Source organism: Terrapene carolina, unplaced genomic scaffold (assembly GCF_002925995.2).
Source record: "Terrapene carolina triunguis isolate 2854851 unplaced genomic scaffold, T_m_triunguis-2.0 Scaffold33715, whole genome shotgun sequence".
In the NCBI taxonomy this organism is placed as follows: Eukaryota; Metazoa; Chordata; order Testudines; family Emydidae; genus Terrapene; species Terrapene triunguis.
This window is the reverse complement of record NW_020698066.1, coordinates 2,767,561-2,786,175: the sequence shown is the minus strand read 5'-3', so window position 1 is coordinate 2,786,175 and position 18,615 is coordinate 2,767,561. Positions and strand designations below refer to the sequence as shown.

Here is an 18,615-nt window from a genome sequence, read left to right as displayed (position 1 = left end):
ATCTTAGCAACACAATACATTTGTAATGTGCATTTTATGCAAATTAAACTATTCATTTTTTATTAGCTGCATTAAATGCAACTTTCAGGTGAGGTTTCTCAAAATGATTATGAAAGCAAATTGAATGCAAATAAAACTAAACCTTCTATAAGCTATGCTGTACAAGGTCGCATTTTGTTTTCCAAGGAATATAGTTTGGCCTGTTAAATTAGTACAACATTAGCACACACATTTAGTAGGTTACCCATTTTCTTGTAAAGAAAACTGATATGTGTATTTTTATAACAAAACAGTTTAAAGCCTGGAACAAATAAATTATGCTTTGTGTTTATGTTCAGCTAGAAATAAATTAGTGGATGTTTCTGATACTAATACTTTGAGGCACAGTCATAGGTTTTCCCCTAAAAATGTAAAAGCTTAACTTGTTTCATCCTCTTCCCCACTCCACTCCCATATGTACATTCTCTCCTACGGTTGAGGTTACAGAAAATATGAACTACACTTCTGACAAAAATGCACTAGTATTTTTCCCCTCCAATTTTCTCTGCTGAAAACTATACAAACCCACCAAATCACAGCAATCTTTCCTTGTGCAGAAAGGGATAGGTATGGTTGTCGTTCAGCAACATTTCATCACTGGATTAGTGAATGTGGATATTAAAGAAAACAATATAAAATGTTCTCAATCTCTAGTTATCTGGGGAGGCAGAGACCAAATTGAACTTTCTTCCCCTACATAGCAGTGATGTTAGTAGGAAGCGGTAGAGGAACACTAGCAGGACAGGGAATTGTTTTAATACCAAGATGAGATGACTGATGAGAGAGTGCAGATAGACCATGCCGAAGCTTTTTCCCATTCAAACATAAAAGCCAATAACCTCCAGAATTTCTTACCAGCTTTTTCAGATTTTTCTTTCTGTTCTCGTAACTCCTCGCCTTGGGTAGTCATCTGCTTGATATGAGCACGCAGCTGAGCAATTTCCTCTTCCTTCATTTCCATTGTTTCATGCATTTGTCGTTTTGTCTCTGCTATTACCATGCCCTAGGCAAGAAATGCTTCAGGTGAGACTAATACATAAATACATAGCATGTGCCAAAAACAACTACACACCAGGACACAATCCTGGATCATCACAAACCTCACCACCTTCCATTCTTAGATCTTGTATTCTCTAATCAACATGTAGCAGAGCATGTGTGTGTATGTGCATGTGTGTGTTTATATATATATAAAAATAAAAACCCAAAGCACTCCACTGCATACATCTTCCTCTAGGGAAAGGATGAGGAAACAAAAACGTGACAGATATTAAGTCACACTGCTTAATACACTACTGGAAGGCACTCCGATACTAACGTGATGAGTGCAGTATAAGAACCTATATAAAATAGAAGCTATTAAAACTCTTCCTATCTCAAACACATGATGGGTATTACTTCTTCACTGATCACTTTTTACCATATATGTACATTTCCAAATTACATTTTAGATACTATTTTTCTCATAACCTAGTATTATAACTATTAGTTAGAAATTCACCTAGACTAGTAATCACTACGCTGTCTTTTAAAAACATGTCCCAATCAGCTCTAAATATTCTTGCAACATCAAATCTGAACTACTAGTCAACCATACCAAAGCATTTACAAAATACAGCCTTCTAACAACAGTTTAACTTTTAACAAGCAAACAAAACACTATGAATCTGGAATGTAAAATAAAACCAAACCACTACTAAAAGCAGTTGTAATAGAACTAGAAATAGAGGTCAGACAGTTTGAGCTTGTACAAATTTTATCCCAAAATCGTGTGCTAGCCATACTGAAAGTTTAAAGAAAAAACACTGCCTTATTTACCTTATCTTGTTCTAGCTGCTCAATCAAATTCTTTGCATCGCGCAATTGAGTAATCAGTTTTGTTTTCTCAGCCATGTGAAGTTCCTGAAAAACCACAAGAGATGAAAAAGAGCTAAAGCATTCCCAACAATAAGAAAAAGTTTCCTCTTTTTTAAGTCTGGATAATGTAAGCAAAAGTCCCTAAATGTGAGACAGAGAAGAAACGAGATTTTGTGCTGTGTTTCTAAGTAGACCATCATACAACTCACAAGCCAGGGCAAGGTACTTGCCAGTCCCTGTTGTAGTTTTAACATCTCTGAGGGGTGGTCTAAAATGATGGTAGCCTCCTGAGGCTATCCTGTGGGTGGCAGTGTTGCCCAGAATATCTGCAGAGGCACATGATGCAAACCCACCCCAGACACGCCAGCCCCACCCCCATCCCAAAGCTCTTAAGTGGGTCTGAAAAAGGGAACATTACAGCTGCCTTCCACAGTTCTTGTCCTGGGAGAATCCTTTCCTATGCACAAAAGCCAGTTTACATTGCTCCAGCCCTTTTACTTGGTATAAGCCAGGGTGAGGATAAGAATCTCACCCAAGAAATGGAAACAAGATTCAAATGCTCATCGCCCTGAAACAAAATAGGCAAACTAGTATGAACACATTCTGCACTTATTAAGAAATCCCAGGTTTATTTTGATATGTTTAAAAAATTTGAATACAGGAACTTTATATCTATCCATTTTTTTCTTCATACAAGCTATCTTTATGTGAGAAGTTCCCTTCATTATACTAAGCCTCAAAATATTTCTTAATACATCACTGTGTTCTTGCTGTTAGTGAACTACTAAAAACACTTGTTTTATATCTTGATATGTTCTTTCAGACATGTACGAGTAGGTTTTTATTTTTTCGGTTTTTTTGAAGTATTCTATCCCAACTACCACAGATGTCTAGCTTTTCCAGTGACACAATTGTTTAAACATTAAAATAGGGGAACTTTCAGCCAAATATTACAGTGATTAAACTTCTGACTTACAAGGAAAATTTCTGAGTCTGAATGTTACAAAGTTACATCTTTGTTTCCTGTGGCAGCTTGGCACAGCTGCCACACAGTATTTTGTATTAATCAGTTTAATGACCCACGCCATATCAGAACAGGTGTGTAAATTAATTAAATGATACCAGAACTCTTGCACTACATTAGCTGATATCTATCAAGCATTAGGGATTTCGCCATACCTTCATTTTCTCTAATTCCTGAAGTCTTTCTTCTAGTTGTTCCTGCAGTGCTTCTTTCTCATTGGTTAGCTGTGCAGAGCGTTCCTTGTGCGATCGAATCATCTCTTTACACCGCTGAAGCAAGTTCTCTTGACGTTTCACTCTCTTAATCAGAGTTTCTAGTGTTTTTGCAGAATCTCCATCACCCTCTACAGACAATATAACCCCATTACTACAAGCACTACTTTTTCAAAATACAGATCTTTTATCATACCCTCATGTCAAGACTCCTTGTAATAATACTAAAATGACTGACTACCTAGATAGAAGTTTTGGATACAAACAGACAACAGGGAAAGCCACTGAAGCAGCATAATGCACCTAAAAGCGGAAACAGTGATTTTTAACTATAAATAGAAATTAAACTGTTTATTCCTCTGGGAGTGTCAGAGGAGAGTACATTTTCAAAAAAAATCCAAATCAGCAACATTACAATTGAATTTAGAGTTACTTTTAGCCATCTACAAAACCTGAATGCTTTCAAGATCCAACCGTAAATGTGCATATAGATACAAAATGGCAAACAGGCTTTTCCTCAAAGCTCTTTTCCAGTTTTCCACTTGAGAATGAGGACTAATTCTGGATCAGACAAATGTGAAGATTCTTTCATTGACTGTAATAAGCGCACAGAGTCAAGCTGAATGAACCTTCATTACATAGAGTGAGCCATCAATGCACTGCATTCATAATTAAACCACATATTTATTTCTAAAGCAGCCCTCCACAAAGGCTCCTGAGACCTTAACATAATAAAAATATTTTAAAATAATATGAAATAATTAACTTTTAATGAGATGTTTTTAAACAATTAACTAATTTGAGAGGTATGATTCACCAAAAATGGAGGAAAAAGGAACAACAATGCTCTTGAGACCACAAGGCTCATTGAGACCACCTCTGTCACATTTTGATTTTTAAGGGTGCAAACCTTACACAAGTTGCACAGTTCAAAAAATATTTGTGCCACATCCAACAAGATTTGCCATGCAAATGGTGTGATTGAATGACACCAAGATTCTTAATCTGGCCTGTTGCCTCAAGTAGAATATCCTCAACACACAGAGATATAAATGAGAAGCAAACCACTTCACGTGGTGGACTTCTCTCTAGCTCCAACCAACCAGAGTCCTGTTTTCTCAGGGTGGAGTATGATGTAGCTCAAAAGTATCTAGCTGGCAGTATTACTCAAGGGAATTTTTAAAGAAAATAAAAACCAAAATAGCAAATAAAAACCAGTCTTTTGGTCACAAAAATTACAAGCCAGTGGCAATCATTTCAAAAGCAGATGAGAAGTTCAGAAAAACCAAATCAGGAGATCGTTCATGAACCTAGGCAGCAAGATAAATCCATATAATTTTTCACCTTCTTCAGGAAGTGGAGAAATGACACAGGGTAGTAACTGGCAACCATTCCAGAATCCCAGAAAGGGTTCCTTGATGGATTCCAGAAAGAAGACCTCAACACAATAAGGATGGGCAGCACTCTCCCCCTGCTAACAACGGCCTGTCAATAATGTTTTAAGAAGCCAAGATGGATCAGGAACTTAAGGAAACTGTACAACCATTGACACACTCCTCAAAAGCAGGTCAAATGCAACCCAGGGGAAGCAGTCCCTTCTAAAGTCAAAAGGCCAAGAAAGAAAAGCCTGGGGCCAAACTTATCCAAGAACAATACCATAAAAATCACAGTAAACCAAATGGATGAAGTACTATGGTATGAGGCAGTTTCTACTATGGTATGAGGAAGTTTGGATTAATCGGGCTACACATGACTTCAGCTGTACAGTTTCTCAAAGTTTCTATGACCGACAAGTAACATGTCTGAACTTGAGACTTTACTCCTCTGTACTCCCTCAAGCTTCTTAGCTGCCATATTTTGAGGCATACTATCTTCCTCTGGAAAGCATTTTTTTTTTTTTTATTACATTAGCCTAAGTTGCACCTGCTGATACGCTGTCATAACTGCATCATCCTTTTGGTCCCACCCTCTCCAAAATTTCTCTGAAAAACACCTACCAGTACTTCCTGGCTCCAAAACATTTTCTGCACTGATTTCTTTTGCTGGACTTTGTGGTTCAGTTTCAGTATTTGTCTCAGGTAATTCAGTGCTTATCTGGCCATTCTGTAATCGCTGTTTCAGCAAAGATACCTAAATAAAATATCCATTTTGTTAAAAATGAAGCAATATTATGGTACATATACATTCTTACATGTTTTTCTTTCAAAATGGAAAGAAGCTTTAATCAAATTGGTATCTCCATACCATAGAAAGACAAATTCTCTTTGATAAGATTTCACAATAATCATTGCTTTTTCTCCACTCATATAAACACTATCATTCTTATAGGTGGTGAAGCAAAATGGGACATTTTTCCAATATCATCTTTGTGTAAGCGTTGTGAAAACTTACCAGCCCTAAAAGACGGTTACTCACCTTTGTAACTGTTGTTCTTCGAGATGTGTTGCTCATGTCCATTCCAATTAGGTGTATGTGCGCCACGTGCACGATCGTCGGAGAATTTTTACCCTAGCAACACCCGGTGGGTCGGCTGTGGAGCCCCCTGGAATGGCGCCTTTACGGCGCCGAATATATACCCCAGCCTACCCAGCGCCCCCTCAGTTCCTTCTTGCTGGCTACTCCGACAGAGGGGAAGGGGGGGCGGGTTTGGAATGGATAGGAGCAACACATCTCGAAGAACAACAGTTACAAAGGTGAGTAACTGTCTTTTCTTCTTCGAGTGCTTGCTCATATCAATTCCAATTAGGTGACTCCCAAGCCTTACCTAGGCGATGGGGTCGGAGTAAGATGTCGCGGAATGCAGAACTGCTGAGCCAAATGCAGCGTCACCCCTTGACTGCTGGACTATTGCATAGTGGGTAACAAAGGTATGCACCGATGACCAAGTTGCTGCCCTACACATGTCCTGTATGGGTACATGAGCCAGGAAAGCTGAGAATGAAGCTTGAGCCTGAGTGGAGTGAGCAGTAAGGTGCGTAGTTGGGACACCAGCCAAGTCACAGCACGCACGGATGCATGATGTGATCCAGGACGAGATGCGCTGGGTGGAGACAGGAAGGCCCTTCATCCGGTCTGCCACAGCTACGAACAGCTGGGTTGTCTTCTTAAAAGGTTTTATTCGTTCGATGTAAAAGGCGAGGGCCCTGCGAATGTCTAGGGAGTGCAGCTGTTGGTCCCGTCGAGAAGCGTGCAGCTTCGGATAGAAGACCGGGAGGAAGATGTCTTGGTTGACATGGAAGGCAGACACCATCTTAGGAAGGAAGGCAGGGTGTGGTCGCAATTGTATCTTTTCCTTATGGAACACCGTATATGTGGTTCCGACATGAGGGCTCTAAGCTCGGACACACGCCTCGCCGAGGTGATAGCTACGAGGAAGGCTGTCTTCCAGGAAAGGTACAGGAGCAAGCAGGTGGCCATCGGCTCGAACGGGGCACCCATGTGTCTGGATAGGACCAGGCTGAGGTTCCACGTAGGGGCCGGATGCCAAATTGGCGGGTATAGACTTTCTAATCCCTTGAGGAACCTGCTGACCATGGGATTGGAGAAGACCAAGCGCCCATTTTCACCTGGGTGGAAGGCCGAAATCGCTGCTAGGTGTACTCTGATGGATGAAACTGCCAGGCCCTGCTGTTTCAAGGACAAGAGGTAGTCTAAGATGGTAGGTACTGGCGCCTCCAGGGGGCAGTATTGCTCAGAGCACACCAGCAGGAAAAACGCTTCCACTTGGCCAAATACATGGACCTGGCAGAGGGCTTTCTGCTACCCAAAAGGACCTGCTGTACCGAGCGGGAGCAACGTAGCTCAGATTGAGTTAGCCATGCAGCATACAAGCTGTGAGGTGGAGGGATTGCAGGTTGGGATGGCAGAGTCATCCGTGTTCCTGAGTGATCAGGTCCGGCCACAACAGAAGGGGAATTGGAGTGATCACCGACAAATCTAGGAGAGTGGTATACCAGTGCTGCCTGGGCCACGCTGGGGCAACCAAAATTAAGTGGGCTCTGTCCCTGCGCAACTTGAGCAGGACCCTGTGGACTAACGGGAATGGAGGACAGGTGTAATACAGGTGGTGTTTCCATGGTATTAGGAAGGTGTCCGACAGGGAACCTGGGGAGCGTCCCTGGAGAGAGCAGAACACCTGGCACTTCTGATTCTTGCGAGAGGCGAATAGGTCTATCTGGGGAAACCCCCACTTCCAGAAGACAGAGTGGATGACGTCCAGGCGACTCGACCACTCGTGAGCCTGGAAGGATCTGCTGAGGTGGTCCGCTAAGGTGTTCCGTACTCCTGGGAGAAATGACGCCACCAGGTGGATTGAGTGGGCTACGCAGAATTCCCACAGGTGAATGGCTTCCTGACAGAGTGGGAACGATCGTGCTCCCCCTTGTTTGTTGATATAAAACGTGGCCTTTGTGTTGTCTGTGAAAACTGCAACACAACGGCCCTGAAGGTGCTTGTGGAACACTTAACAAGCCAGGCGCACTGCTCTCAGCTCCTGTACATTGATGTGCAGGGATCTCTCTTGTGTGGACCAAAGGCCCCGTGTGCGAAGGTCCGCAAGGTGAGCGTCCCAACCCAAAGATGATGCATCTGTAGTTAGGGCCAGGGAGGGTTGTGGGGCATGGAATGGTACCCCTTTGCATACTGAGTTGGGGTTCAGCCACCAGTCCAGGGAGGTTAAAACTTCCGGCAGTACCGTGACCACTGTGCCCATGCTGTCCTGGCCTGGGTGGTATACGGTTGAGAGCCAGGCCTGAAGTGGACGGAGGCGCAGTCTGGTGTGTCTGGTCACGAAGGTACAAAACGCCATGTGTCCCAGGAGACCCAGGCACGTCCGTACTGTCGGGAAGCCTCGGAGGCCGCGGATGATGCTCACCAAAGACTGAAAGCGCGCGTGCGGTAGAGATGCATGGGCGAGTCTCGAATCTAGAACTGCTCCGATGAAGTCTATTCTTTGGGTCGGCTCCAAAGTGGACTTCCCGAGATTGAGCAGCAGGCCCAGCTGTCTGAACAAGCTCATGGTGAACGGAACATGAGATTTCACCTGGTCCCTGGAGCGGCTCCGAATGAGCCAGTCGTCGAGGTACGGAAACACTTGGATCCGACGTCGACGGAGTGAGGCAACTATGACGGCCATATACTTTGTAAAGACCCTTGGTGCCATGGATAGACCAAAGGGAAGGACGGTGAACTGGAAGTGCTGTTGGTTGACCACAAATCGAAGGAAACGCCTGTGCGGCGGGTAAATCACTATGTGGAAGTACGCGTCCTTTATGTCAGGGGCGGCGTACCAGTCTCCAGGATCTAGGGAAGGAATAATGGTCCCCAGGGAAACCATGCGGAACTTCAACCTTACCATGAATTTGTTGAGTCCGTGCAGGTCCAGGATGGGCTGTAGCCCTCCCTTTGCCTTGAGGATTAGGAAATAAAGCAAGTTAAACCCCCTGCCCCTCAGTTCCCTTGGAACCTCCTCTATAGCTCTGATAGCTAGGAGTGTTCGCATCTCCTGTAGAAGGAGTTGCTCGTGAGAGGGGTCCCTGAAGAGGGACGGGGAGGGAGGGTGCGGTGGGGGGGAACAAATTGAAGGCGGTATCCACTTTCCACCGTACGTAAGACCCAGCGGTCTGATGTTATACGGGACCACGCACGGAGTAAACAGGAGAGGCGGTTGTTGAAAGGCGGGGAAGGATCCTGGAAGGAGACTGGTGCTTCGCCCTCAGGCGCATCCTCAAAAATTCTGTTTGGGCCCCGCCGATGGTTTGGGGGGACCCTGGTTCTGGCTTGTCTGTGGACCAGACTGTCTCCGCCTACCACCCCGGCCGCGTCTTCTAGAGAAGTCCTGTCTCGGCTGGGGGTTAGGGTAGGTGCGCTGCAGTTGGGGTTGGAAGGGCCTACGTTGTGTCACCGGGGTATGCATGCCCAGTGAACGCATGGTGGCTCGGTTGTCCTTCAGACTCTGAAGCCTGGAGTCCGTCTTCTCTGAAAACGGACCCTGGCCATCAAAGGGTAGGTCCTGTATAGTCTGCTGGAGTTCCGGTGGGAGACCGGAGACCTGTAGCCACGAGATGCGGCGCATAGCTACACCCGAGGCTAGAGTCCTAGCCGCCGAGTCTGCCACATCTATTGAGGCTTGTAAAGATGTCCTGGCTACCTTCTTGCCCTCCTCTAGTAGAGCCCCAAACTCCTCCCTGGACTCCTGAGGAATAAGCTCTTTGAACTTCTGCATCGAGTTCCAGGTATTATAATTGTATCGGCTCAAGAGGGCCTGCTGGTTAGCCACTCTGAGCTGCAAGCCGCCAGTGGAATAAATTTTGCGCCCAAATAAATCCAGGCGTCTAGCATCCTTGGGTTTAGGAGTGGGAGCTTGCTGGCCATGTCTTTCCCTCTCGTTAACGGACTGTACAACTAGGGAGCATGGCTGGGGGTCAGTAAACAAGTATTTGTAGTCTTTGGAGGGGACCAAATACTTCCTCTCTACCCGTTTGGCAGTAGGAGGAATAGAGGTCGGATCGTATTGGCATTAGCCTGAATAGTCCAGATGAAGGGCAAGGCTATTCTGGTCGCTGTGTCAACAAACAGAATGTCCACTACCGGATCCTCTACCTCCACCACCTGGAGGCTCATGTTTTGTGCCACCTGCGGAGTAACTCCTGGTGGGCATGGAGGTCTATAGGTGGGGGGCCAGAGGAGGAAGTACCCGCTACTGCCTTGTCGGGTGAAGACGAGGAGGATACTCCCGGGGCTAACGGGTCCTGGGGAAGGTCTTGCTGGGGAGGGTCCAGCTGCCCTAGGTCCACCATGCTAGGAGCATGGGCCTGAACTGGGGGCAGAGCCGTCGCCTCCGAGCCACCCAGGGGAGGGTGACTCACAGTGGCCTCTGGTACCCAGGGCTCCAAATGGGCAGAGCGAAAAGCCCCTGAGGGGACACCCTGGGCCTGATGGTAAGCCCAAGGGGCCAAAAGGACCATTGCGGAGGTCCATGACCAGGATCCTGGCCCTCATCCTGCCATTGACTAGCACTGTCCACATCTTAGTCCTGGACATGGTAGCCACTTCCTGCTTGGGACGACCTCGAGGCGGAGAGGGACAGCCAAGGTGGAGCCGAACGCGTTTGCTATGTTGCCTTGTCGTGCGGTACCGCCCTGCGCCATGGAGATGGAGATCGGCGCCATGGTCTCGAGTGGTACCGCGATCCCGACCAGTACCAGTGGCCATATCTGTGCCGGGAGCCAGATCTGGACCTCGACGAACAGTGGAACGGTGCCGGGATCGACTCCGAGTAGATTGGTGCTCAGACAGGCGTCAGGATTGGTGCCGGGAGCTGGACCGGTACCGACCGTACTGAGACGTAGATCTTCGTGAGGCAGAGCGGCGCCGAGATGGTGATTGGTGCCGGGACTGCGAGTGGTGCCGTGAACGAGACCAGCGTCTGGATCGGGACTGTGACCGGGATCGGTGCCGTCCTATCTCACTCTGCGAGGGAGGGCGCAGCATAGAGGGCTTTCCTTTTGAGGGACCAGCCCGTACCGGCGGTATCGAAAACTGCTATGGTCGCGGCTCGGTGACCGCAATCAGGTCGCGCGCCGTGGGGAATGTCTCCAGGGTGGACGGCAGCGCAAGCTCGACCACGGTATGCACCGGGAAGCTTACGTGCACCGGACTCGACGGCCCTTGGGGCGCCGGAGTCAATGGTACCGGGGTTGGTGTCTTTGCCAGACGCTCCAACACGGGACGCGGCTCCGAGGGAGGCACAGGTGGCGCCGGCGACTACAAGGGGACAGCAGATTGCTTGTGCTGCTTCTTCGGTCCCGGAGACAGGGAGCAACGTCGCGCTGGTAGGGGTGCCGAAGACGTCCGGTGCCGAGAGTCTTTGCCGGTGTCCGGACGTGGCGCTGACCATTCCGGTGCCGCAGGCGCGCTCCGAACCGACGAAGTCAGCGCCGGGTCTCAGCACAGGGCCATCAGGCTAAGTGCTGCTTCCATAAAGAGCTGCTTCAGGTGAAAGTCCTGCTCCTTTTTAGTCCGAGGCTTGAATGCCTTACAAATGCGGCACTTGTCAGATTGATGGGATTCCCCCAGGCACTTCAAACAGGAGTCGTGGGGGTCTCCCGTAGGCATTGGTTTAAGGCAGGCTGAGCAAGGTTTGAAACCCGGAGACCTCGGCATCAGCCCGGGTACCGGGAGGGAGAGGAGGGGAGAAGCCCCTTACCCCCAACTACTATTTACACCAAGAACAATAACTATTAACTACTACTAAAGAAGTAATAACAACTACTTAAAACTATTGAGAACTATAAACGAGTGCTACAGTAGAAGCTAGGGAGGTGGAGCTCAGCTAAGCTGCGCTCCACAGTTCCAACGACCGTCATGGGCAGTAAGAAGGAACTGAGGGGGCGTTGGGTCGGCTGGGGTATATATCCGGCGCACACACCTAATTGGAATCGATATGAGCAAGCACTCAAAGAACATCTGCTCACACCAGGCCCATAATGATGGTTCTGATATTTTACTTGCCATTAGAAAACAAATGCATTTCTTGTGTGAATGATTTTGCAAAACTGCTCTTTATCACCTGTAGTATACATCCTTAAGTATTATTTCTTCAATACCACATGTGTACAAGAAGCTTTACAGACCACAAAAATAACAAACATTATTTGTTATAAAAGACACTGACATGTGGAGCTAAATGCTACCATTAAAGAAATGAACCCATGCCATTTCTTTATAAAACCTTGTATACTACAGTATTCGGAAAGAGGGCGATCATTTCTCTTTTGTTCCCTCAACTGATTCAAGAGCCTCTTTCTTAGATCAGTGATGTTACCTGAGTCTGCAGGACGCTGATAAGCTGATCCTTTTCTTCTAAAGATGAATCAAATTCTTCCTGGAGATGTTTCTTAGCTTGTTGATCCATTTGGAGTTCCTAAGGAACACAGAGAAAAGTTTTCAATGCAAAATGAAAAGTTTGTTTAAAATTTAAATTAAAATGTTATGATGAAATAATCTCAATACAATGTTTAAAAGATGTACTAATGTTTTTGTTGATTTAAATTTGACTGCAATTTTGTGTCCAGAATATGAACCAAAGTTAACAGTTATTACAGTACAGCATGTATGTAAAATATTCAGCATATCTGCTTGCACATACAGTACCACCCTTCAAAATTAACAAAAGAGACAAGATCTGATGTAAGAGCATGGTTTTTCCCTCTCTTTAAAGTTAAGTGAGTTAATGCTTGTGATGGGATCACTTCAGGGCCACTCCCGAAAGCTGCCACACACTTTCAGTTCCTTTGGAGTTGAGAACACACGGCTCTCACAAGACTAGGCCTCATGAGGCTAAAATCCTTAATTTATCCATAGATTAAATCAAGTTTCCCTCACTGCTCAAACAATTTGCTTCTACTTTGACCAGAGAACTACCACTTCTAATGCAGACGGTAGTCAGTCTCCACTCCTATGACTCCCTAATGAGAAGGCTAACAGAGTACCAACTAATTTTAATTATGACAGTGCCTTTGTCAACATTTGGCCACTAAAAACTATATTGGTACTACCTATTCACTTCCCTGAATGGACATAAGATAATGGACTACTAACCTACACTAAATGTTGTGGAAGCAGAGAAAGAACTGACAGGAAGGGGATTGCAATGCATGACAGTTTGTTAGCAAGAGTCAGACTAACTGTAACCCTAATAACGCGAGATTTGTAAAAGCGAGGATTGTGTGAGGCGAGTGGGAAAGAACTGTGTGAGAAGTTGTTGCGACCTTGTGTAGATAATGTGCAGACAATATGGAATGTAGACTAAGAGTCTACATAAGTGAGAAAAACAAGATATCAGAATGACCAATGTATAAACAAAATGCAGCTGTTGCTTTTCATTGTCTGTAAAAAAAGGTATAAATGCTTGCTGTAATTGTTTACCTGTTGAGAGACCTGCATAGGAGGGGGAGACCCTGTGTCCTAGTGCACTCTCTCCCTCTATGCAATTGATAGAGAGAGAATCAAGTATCTGACTTTGCTGTACCCAAACAAAGAGTGAGAACTGTGTTATTCTCCAACAATGTTAATCAGTGATCCTGCACCAAAGAGTTATGTACATCACTACCAATTCCCTGAGCCATCATGTCTCTCTTGGTTTCTTTTTATTCTCCTCTGAAAGGAGTAAATATTCCTAAACGCTTCAAGATCTATATTACAGAGCAGCAACTACAGTACAACAGTGCTCGAAGTGCGGAAGGGTACATCTGTAAACCTCTTTAAGTGGTCAATTGCTAAACAGTTCTACTGGAGCAAGACTTAATAGATATTCTGTTGACTGTAAGAAATGAATGCATTTAAACATGCATCCATTGAAAATCATTTCCTAGGACTTTAGTTTTTAAAAACTTACTTTCATCAACATATATGCCCCCAATGATATATAGACATTTTTAAAGTAAGTTTACCAGGTAGAGCTAGTGGACCGAATCTAATTACTACCATTTCACAGGTGCCTATTTTGAGAAAAGCATTTACCTATCAGAGAACTGCACCTGTAAGTCTGGGTTTGTGCAAGCCATGCAGAGACAGAAGGAGACAAAGCAAGACAGCTGGGGCAAGACCTTGGACACTGACTGCTCACTCTCCTCTTTATTCCCATTTGACACTGTTAACCTCACTTTTAGGCTCTAAGTCTTACTGCTACCCCTTACCTTCATGGATGAGTTCCAGATGTCATAACTGAACCCTCCCTCCCTGATGTCATCTTTGAGAACAGCAACTGCCTATAAAGAATAGCATCTTTGTGAGCTTACCATACGAGCCATGCAGAGACAGGAGGATTGTGTTTAAGAGGAGAGTTCCAAGACACAGACTGCTCCTTTTCACTTCCCATTCAACTGAGTTCACTTTTTTAGCCTCGCTTTGCTTTACATTTCTCACTATCTATTGATTACCCTGTTTCCTGCATTGAGAGTCTCACCTGCAATACTTTCAAGCTGGCAAAGACAAAAAAAGCTCAGGGTGACAACAAATGCCAAAGAATTCTACTGCTACAGATGTAAGTTACAGATGATAAAATGTTCCTCTGCTGTATCTGCAAGCCCTGAAATTATTATTGGTAAAGAACAGAAAAGGCAGGCAGGGAAGTGTTCATTTACAGGGCATTGTTATGTTGTGGACTTATCCTCAGAGGAGACTCAATTTAACCTCCATTTCTACAGTAAGGGGCAACTCTTTCAAAGAAAGAACACTTATTTAAAACAAATTTTGTTTACAAGAAATATATCTAGATTACTAGTAGCACCTTTGATTATTTTTTGGAAAGTTAGGAATCAAACTCTACCGAAGTTGATGGCTTAGAGCATGGGAGGTCAATAGGCAGACTGCGGGCCAAATACGGACCGCCAGACTCTTTTGAACGGACTCCAAAATCTTTTTATTTACTTATCATTATTGGGGTTTTTTTTAATTATTATTTTCTCTGGCCCTTGACTATATCTTGACCAAGAAATTGGGACCCCGACAAAAAAATAATTGACCATCACTGGCTTAGACCAACAGACTGCTTCCTATTAATTTTTGACTTTTTCAAGATCTGGTTTTAGACAATCTTTTCCAGAGCTGCAAATATAATTTGATGCAGATTAGGGAAACACTGAATAAATTCAATATTACATAATTAGTAACCCTTCTGTAAGGTTATCATCAGTCTTAAGCTATGCATATGACTATGGTTTTCAGTAAAGATGTACTCAGATTTAGAGTAAATTATCTTTACGAAAAGCATGATAAGAATCAAAGTATCTTTTAAGGAAAGATCTGTCTAAATTTCTCAGTAGAGACCCAACTCCTGAACCATTGCACAGGGAGTTTTGTTACTTCCATAGGAAAAGGGTCATGCCCAAATGAGGATGTTTCATTTCAGATAGTTATAAGATGACTGTCATGGAAATTTAACTTAAAATTTTTAATAAGGGAAGGGGGTAGCTAATTTGTCACCTCCCTTTATCTTTTGTAAAAACATTATCATTTGCTATACAATACAGAATGTGATCATGAGTCAAAATTACTGAGAGTTACAATTAAAATTCTACAAACTGTGCTCACCTGAATTAGACCCCACATTGTTGAGGAACAGCACTTTGTGATTACAGACCAAAAAATAGTTTAAAAGAAGGTTGGCACACAAGGAAACCTGTGAGCCCCTTCTTGCCAATGAATGTGAAATACGGCCACTTTATTTTAGTGAGATTATGCCTGAGAAACTCCTTTTATCTTTATTAAATAATCTTCTAGATCATTTGTTTGGCAAAAAACATAGGAGTTTAACCACCTAAAATCTCCTAAATCAGAATGATGATACAATGACATTTTAAAGATCTTAGCAACAGTGTTGAGAGCTATAGCAACAAGTGAGAATATGATGAAAGCAGTGTGTGGAACCCAGTTACATCAGAATGGCAGTTAAGGAGAAGGTATTTGGTTTTGAATGAGGGGGGGGGGGGGGGCCTAGATTTCTGTGGGAGCTTGTTATGTAGAGTTAGGAACATGTATAAATTGAAGACTAATGTTTCTGTGTGAAAGCAGAGTTGACATTTCACTCTGATACCCAATACCTGTGTGGTAAGTCGCTTCAATTTCTGATTGCATTTCATTAGGGATCTTTACCTTGGTTTTGTAAAACAGTCAGTATACCTTGCTCTCTCTCTAACAGGTTGCAGATATTTGTTAAACTTGTGACATGATTCCTATACACTTTGTAAATACCATGTAAGTTAAATTAAAAGGAGGCATACTTGCCAATGAACTTACCTAACATGCTACTTAACTATATACAGCATAGGTTCACAATTTCAAATGGACAGGACTGTTTTAATTTGATCAGTTTATCATATTTATGTCCACTCATCCTGATTTTAATTATATTGTATGTTACATGATAAAAATATTTTTGTAAATAAGAAATAACTCAAAACCCTGGCATGGTTTTAAAGAATAGAGTCGTATATGGTAGAAATTAAAGCAAGATAATGCCTCTTCATGAACTGGGTTCTGCTCATTGTTTGGTTTTGCTCAATACCAAAGGCAGGATAATAAACGAGTACAAATTAAATGACTTTTCAAAAATCATCAAGGTGGGAAAGACACTTTATGAGAAAGTTATGAAATTCAACTCAGTTTTTTACAATAACTTAGTATTTTTCTATTGTCTGCTTAAAGGTGATTTTAGGTATTTCTATAGTGCTTATGCCTGTAGTAACTAAGCACAGTGAGTCTAAAACAGATAGGAATCTGCAAATCTTGTCACAAAATTCTCTGAAATTATTTGCAGATCATCTTTGGAAAATGTATACTAAAATGATGTGCAATCCCATTTCCAACCACTGAAGCAGTCACAAATTTCATATCCTCATCCACTGTTAGGCCTCATCTAAGCTGCAAGAAGAACCACATGCTAGCCTCAGTTTTCTGTCACAGTTGGGGGTATTCATGTTATAACTCATTTGGGGCAGGGACAAGAGGAATAGTGTAAACAGGCAAACACAGTTCTATCACAATGTTATGGAACTGTGCTTTATCCTAGATCAAGACAGCAGTGGCTGATGTGGAAATAAGCAAGATAGGAAAGAACATAATACAAAAAAAGGTGGACAGAAATGGTGAAGGGAATTCCAGGTTTATGGCAGTGGTATTATAGAATTTGTTAATTACTACAAACTAAAAAAACTGCACATCAAAGGATAAATCATCAGTGTATTTTGTATGAATTTAAAAATATTCAACCATCAATTGAAGTTACCTCTCGTAGTTCTCCAATTCTACGAAGTGCTTTATCCTGGCTCTGGCTCAATATACCCTTAATAAAAAAGAAAAAGCAGAATATGTTTAAGTAAATTCAAATTTTTACTTAAAGTATTCACACTGAAGCTACAGATACTTAACTTTAGTATAGGGTACTTATGTTCTGCATCTCTCTTCCAAATCAATCTGCCTGATTACCTTGCCTTGTCAAAGTATTAGTACAAAAGGGATTACTAGCAAATTATAAAACAGAGCATTAAAATCCCTATGCCCTGATCCTGGCTGTGGCTGCTAAAAAAAACAAAACAAACAAACCAACCACACAGAAGTGTAGCAAGCATCCCCAACTGAAGAGTCACAATTGAAAATAAACAGCCTCTTTTTATTCCCCTATAACCTGTGGTTTCTATTTTTTTTTTATTATTACTTGAATTTAACTTTTAACCTTGCATTATGATATTTTCTCATTTGATTCCCTAGCTTTTCAGAATGCTCACTTACTTTATGTCCCCTGAGGAACACTGGCCTCTCATTTTTCCACTTTCTGTATGTTTTCTTACCCTTTTGTACATCCTCTGAGTCTTTCTCCAAAGGATTTCTAAGTTTACTGTTTGTCTAAGTTGTTTTTTGTTTTTTTCAAATTACTGTTCCATGTGTTTAGCCACCCCTACACCTTCATAAGAGCATTTTTCACCCATAGGACACAATGGCTTTTCATTTCCCCCCTGCTTTTCTTGTACCTGCTATATGGGTTTCAAAAAGCTGTGAATGCTACTTCATATGCAAGCAACAAAGGGGCTTGTAGAACCCATATACCTGGTATTCCTTTGCTATATCAAATATAAGTGTGTGAAATGATTACTGTGTCCCTTCACACAGAAAATTATGGCAATACTAAATTAGAGTAATGAATGGATAGTAAATTTTTGGATTTCATTGAAATCATTCTGGAAAGATTTTGCAATGTGTTAACACTAGCACAGAATTTAGCAACAGGACATTGCAGAAATCAGGGGGTTATGAAAGACTTTAGATCCAATGTAGCACACAGTACACAAGCACTCTGCCTACAACACTTTAAAGAAAAGGTGGTGGTGGTATATGTGATAGTGAAAGGAAAACTACAAAATTAAGTGATTCTGGAATCCATACTGCATATAAGATACACACAAGTACCACCTTATATAGAAAATGTATTCAATTTATTTAGCATGAGCTATTTTTTGCCTTTTTTAAAGTAAAGAAGAGAATACATTTCAAACTGTTACAGAAGAAAAGATTGAACCACAAAAAAATCCCTAATCTGAAATTTTAGTATTAAAAATATTTTAGTGCTAGTGTGACTTATTTTTAACATGCCAAAAGAAAAAGGAAAGTTACCTTTAAAATAAAGCGATTCGGCTGCTTGGCTTCTTTTTCTTTAATTACTAGTACATCACTTACATATTTTACTATGCAAGAGAAGAACATTTTAAAATTCAGAAATATGCTCGGGCAATACAGGAAAAATTGTACCTCTTCTTACCTGTAGCTTTTTCTTCTCTCTCTGGACAGTCTGATAGGCAGTGACCAGCTAAAAATATACAAAGCAAACATATTGGTTAATTAAGTCCAGCTCTATCCAGAATTATCTAATTTGAAGTTAACTTGCTTAAACTATAAAGTTTTAACTAAATTCTCAAACTCCTCACTTCA

General features: G+C 42.7%; 1 protein-coding gene across 3 annotated transcripts in view; it reads right to left on the bottom strand.

Annotated features, from left to right (window-relative positions):
* LOC112104952 (golgin subfamily A member 4) overlaps positions 1–18,615 on the bottom strand; it is a 110,231-nt gene that overhangs the window by 55,411 nt on the left and 36,205 nt on the right. For all 3 annotated transcript variants that reach the window (XM_026663460.1, XM_026663458.1, XM_026663459.1), the window contains 7 exons: positions 18,446–18,493; positions 16,919–16,975; positions 11,957–12,055; positions 5,130–5,262; positions 3,076–3,263; positions 1,858–1,941; positions 895–1,042 (listed from right to left, as the gene is read on the bottom strand). In XM_026663460.1, the coding sequence (XP_026519245.1) occupies positions 895–1,042; positions 1,858–1,941; positions 3,076–3,263; positions 5,130–5,262; positions 11,957–12,055; positions 16,919–16,975; positions 18,446–18,493 (757 nt within the window). The remainder of the gene's footprint in view (positions 1–894; positions 1,043–1,857; positions 1,942–3,075; positions 3,264–5,129; positions 5,263–11,956; positions 12,056–16,918; positions 16,976–18,445; positions 18,494–18,615) is intronic.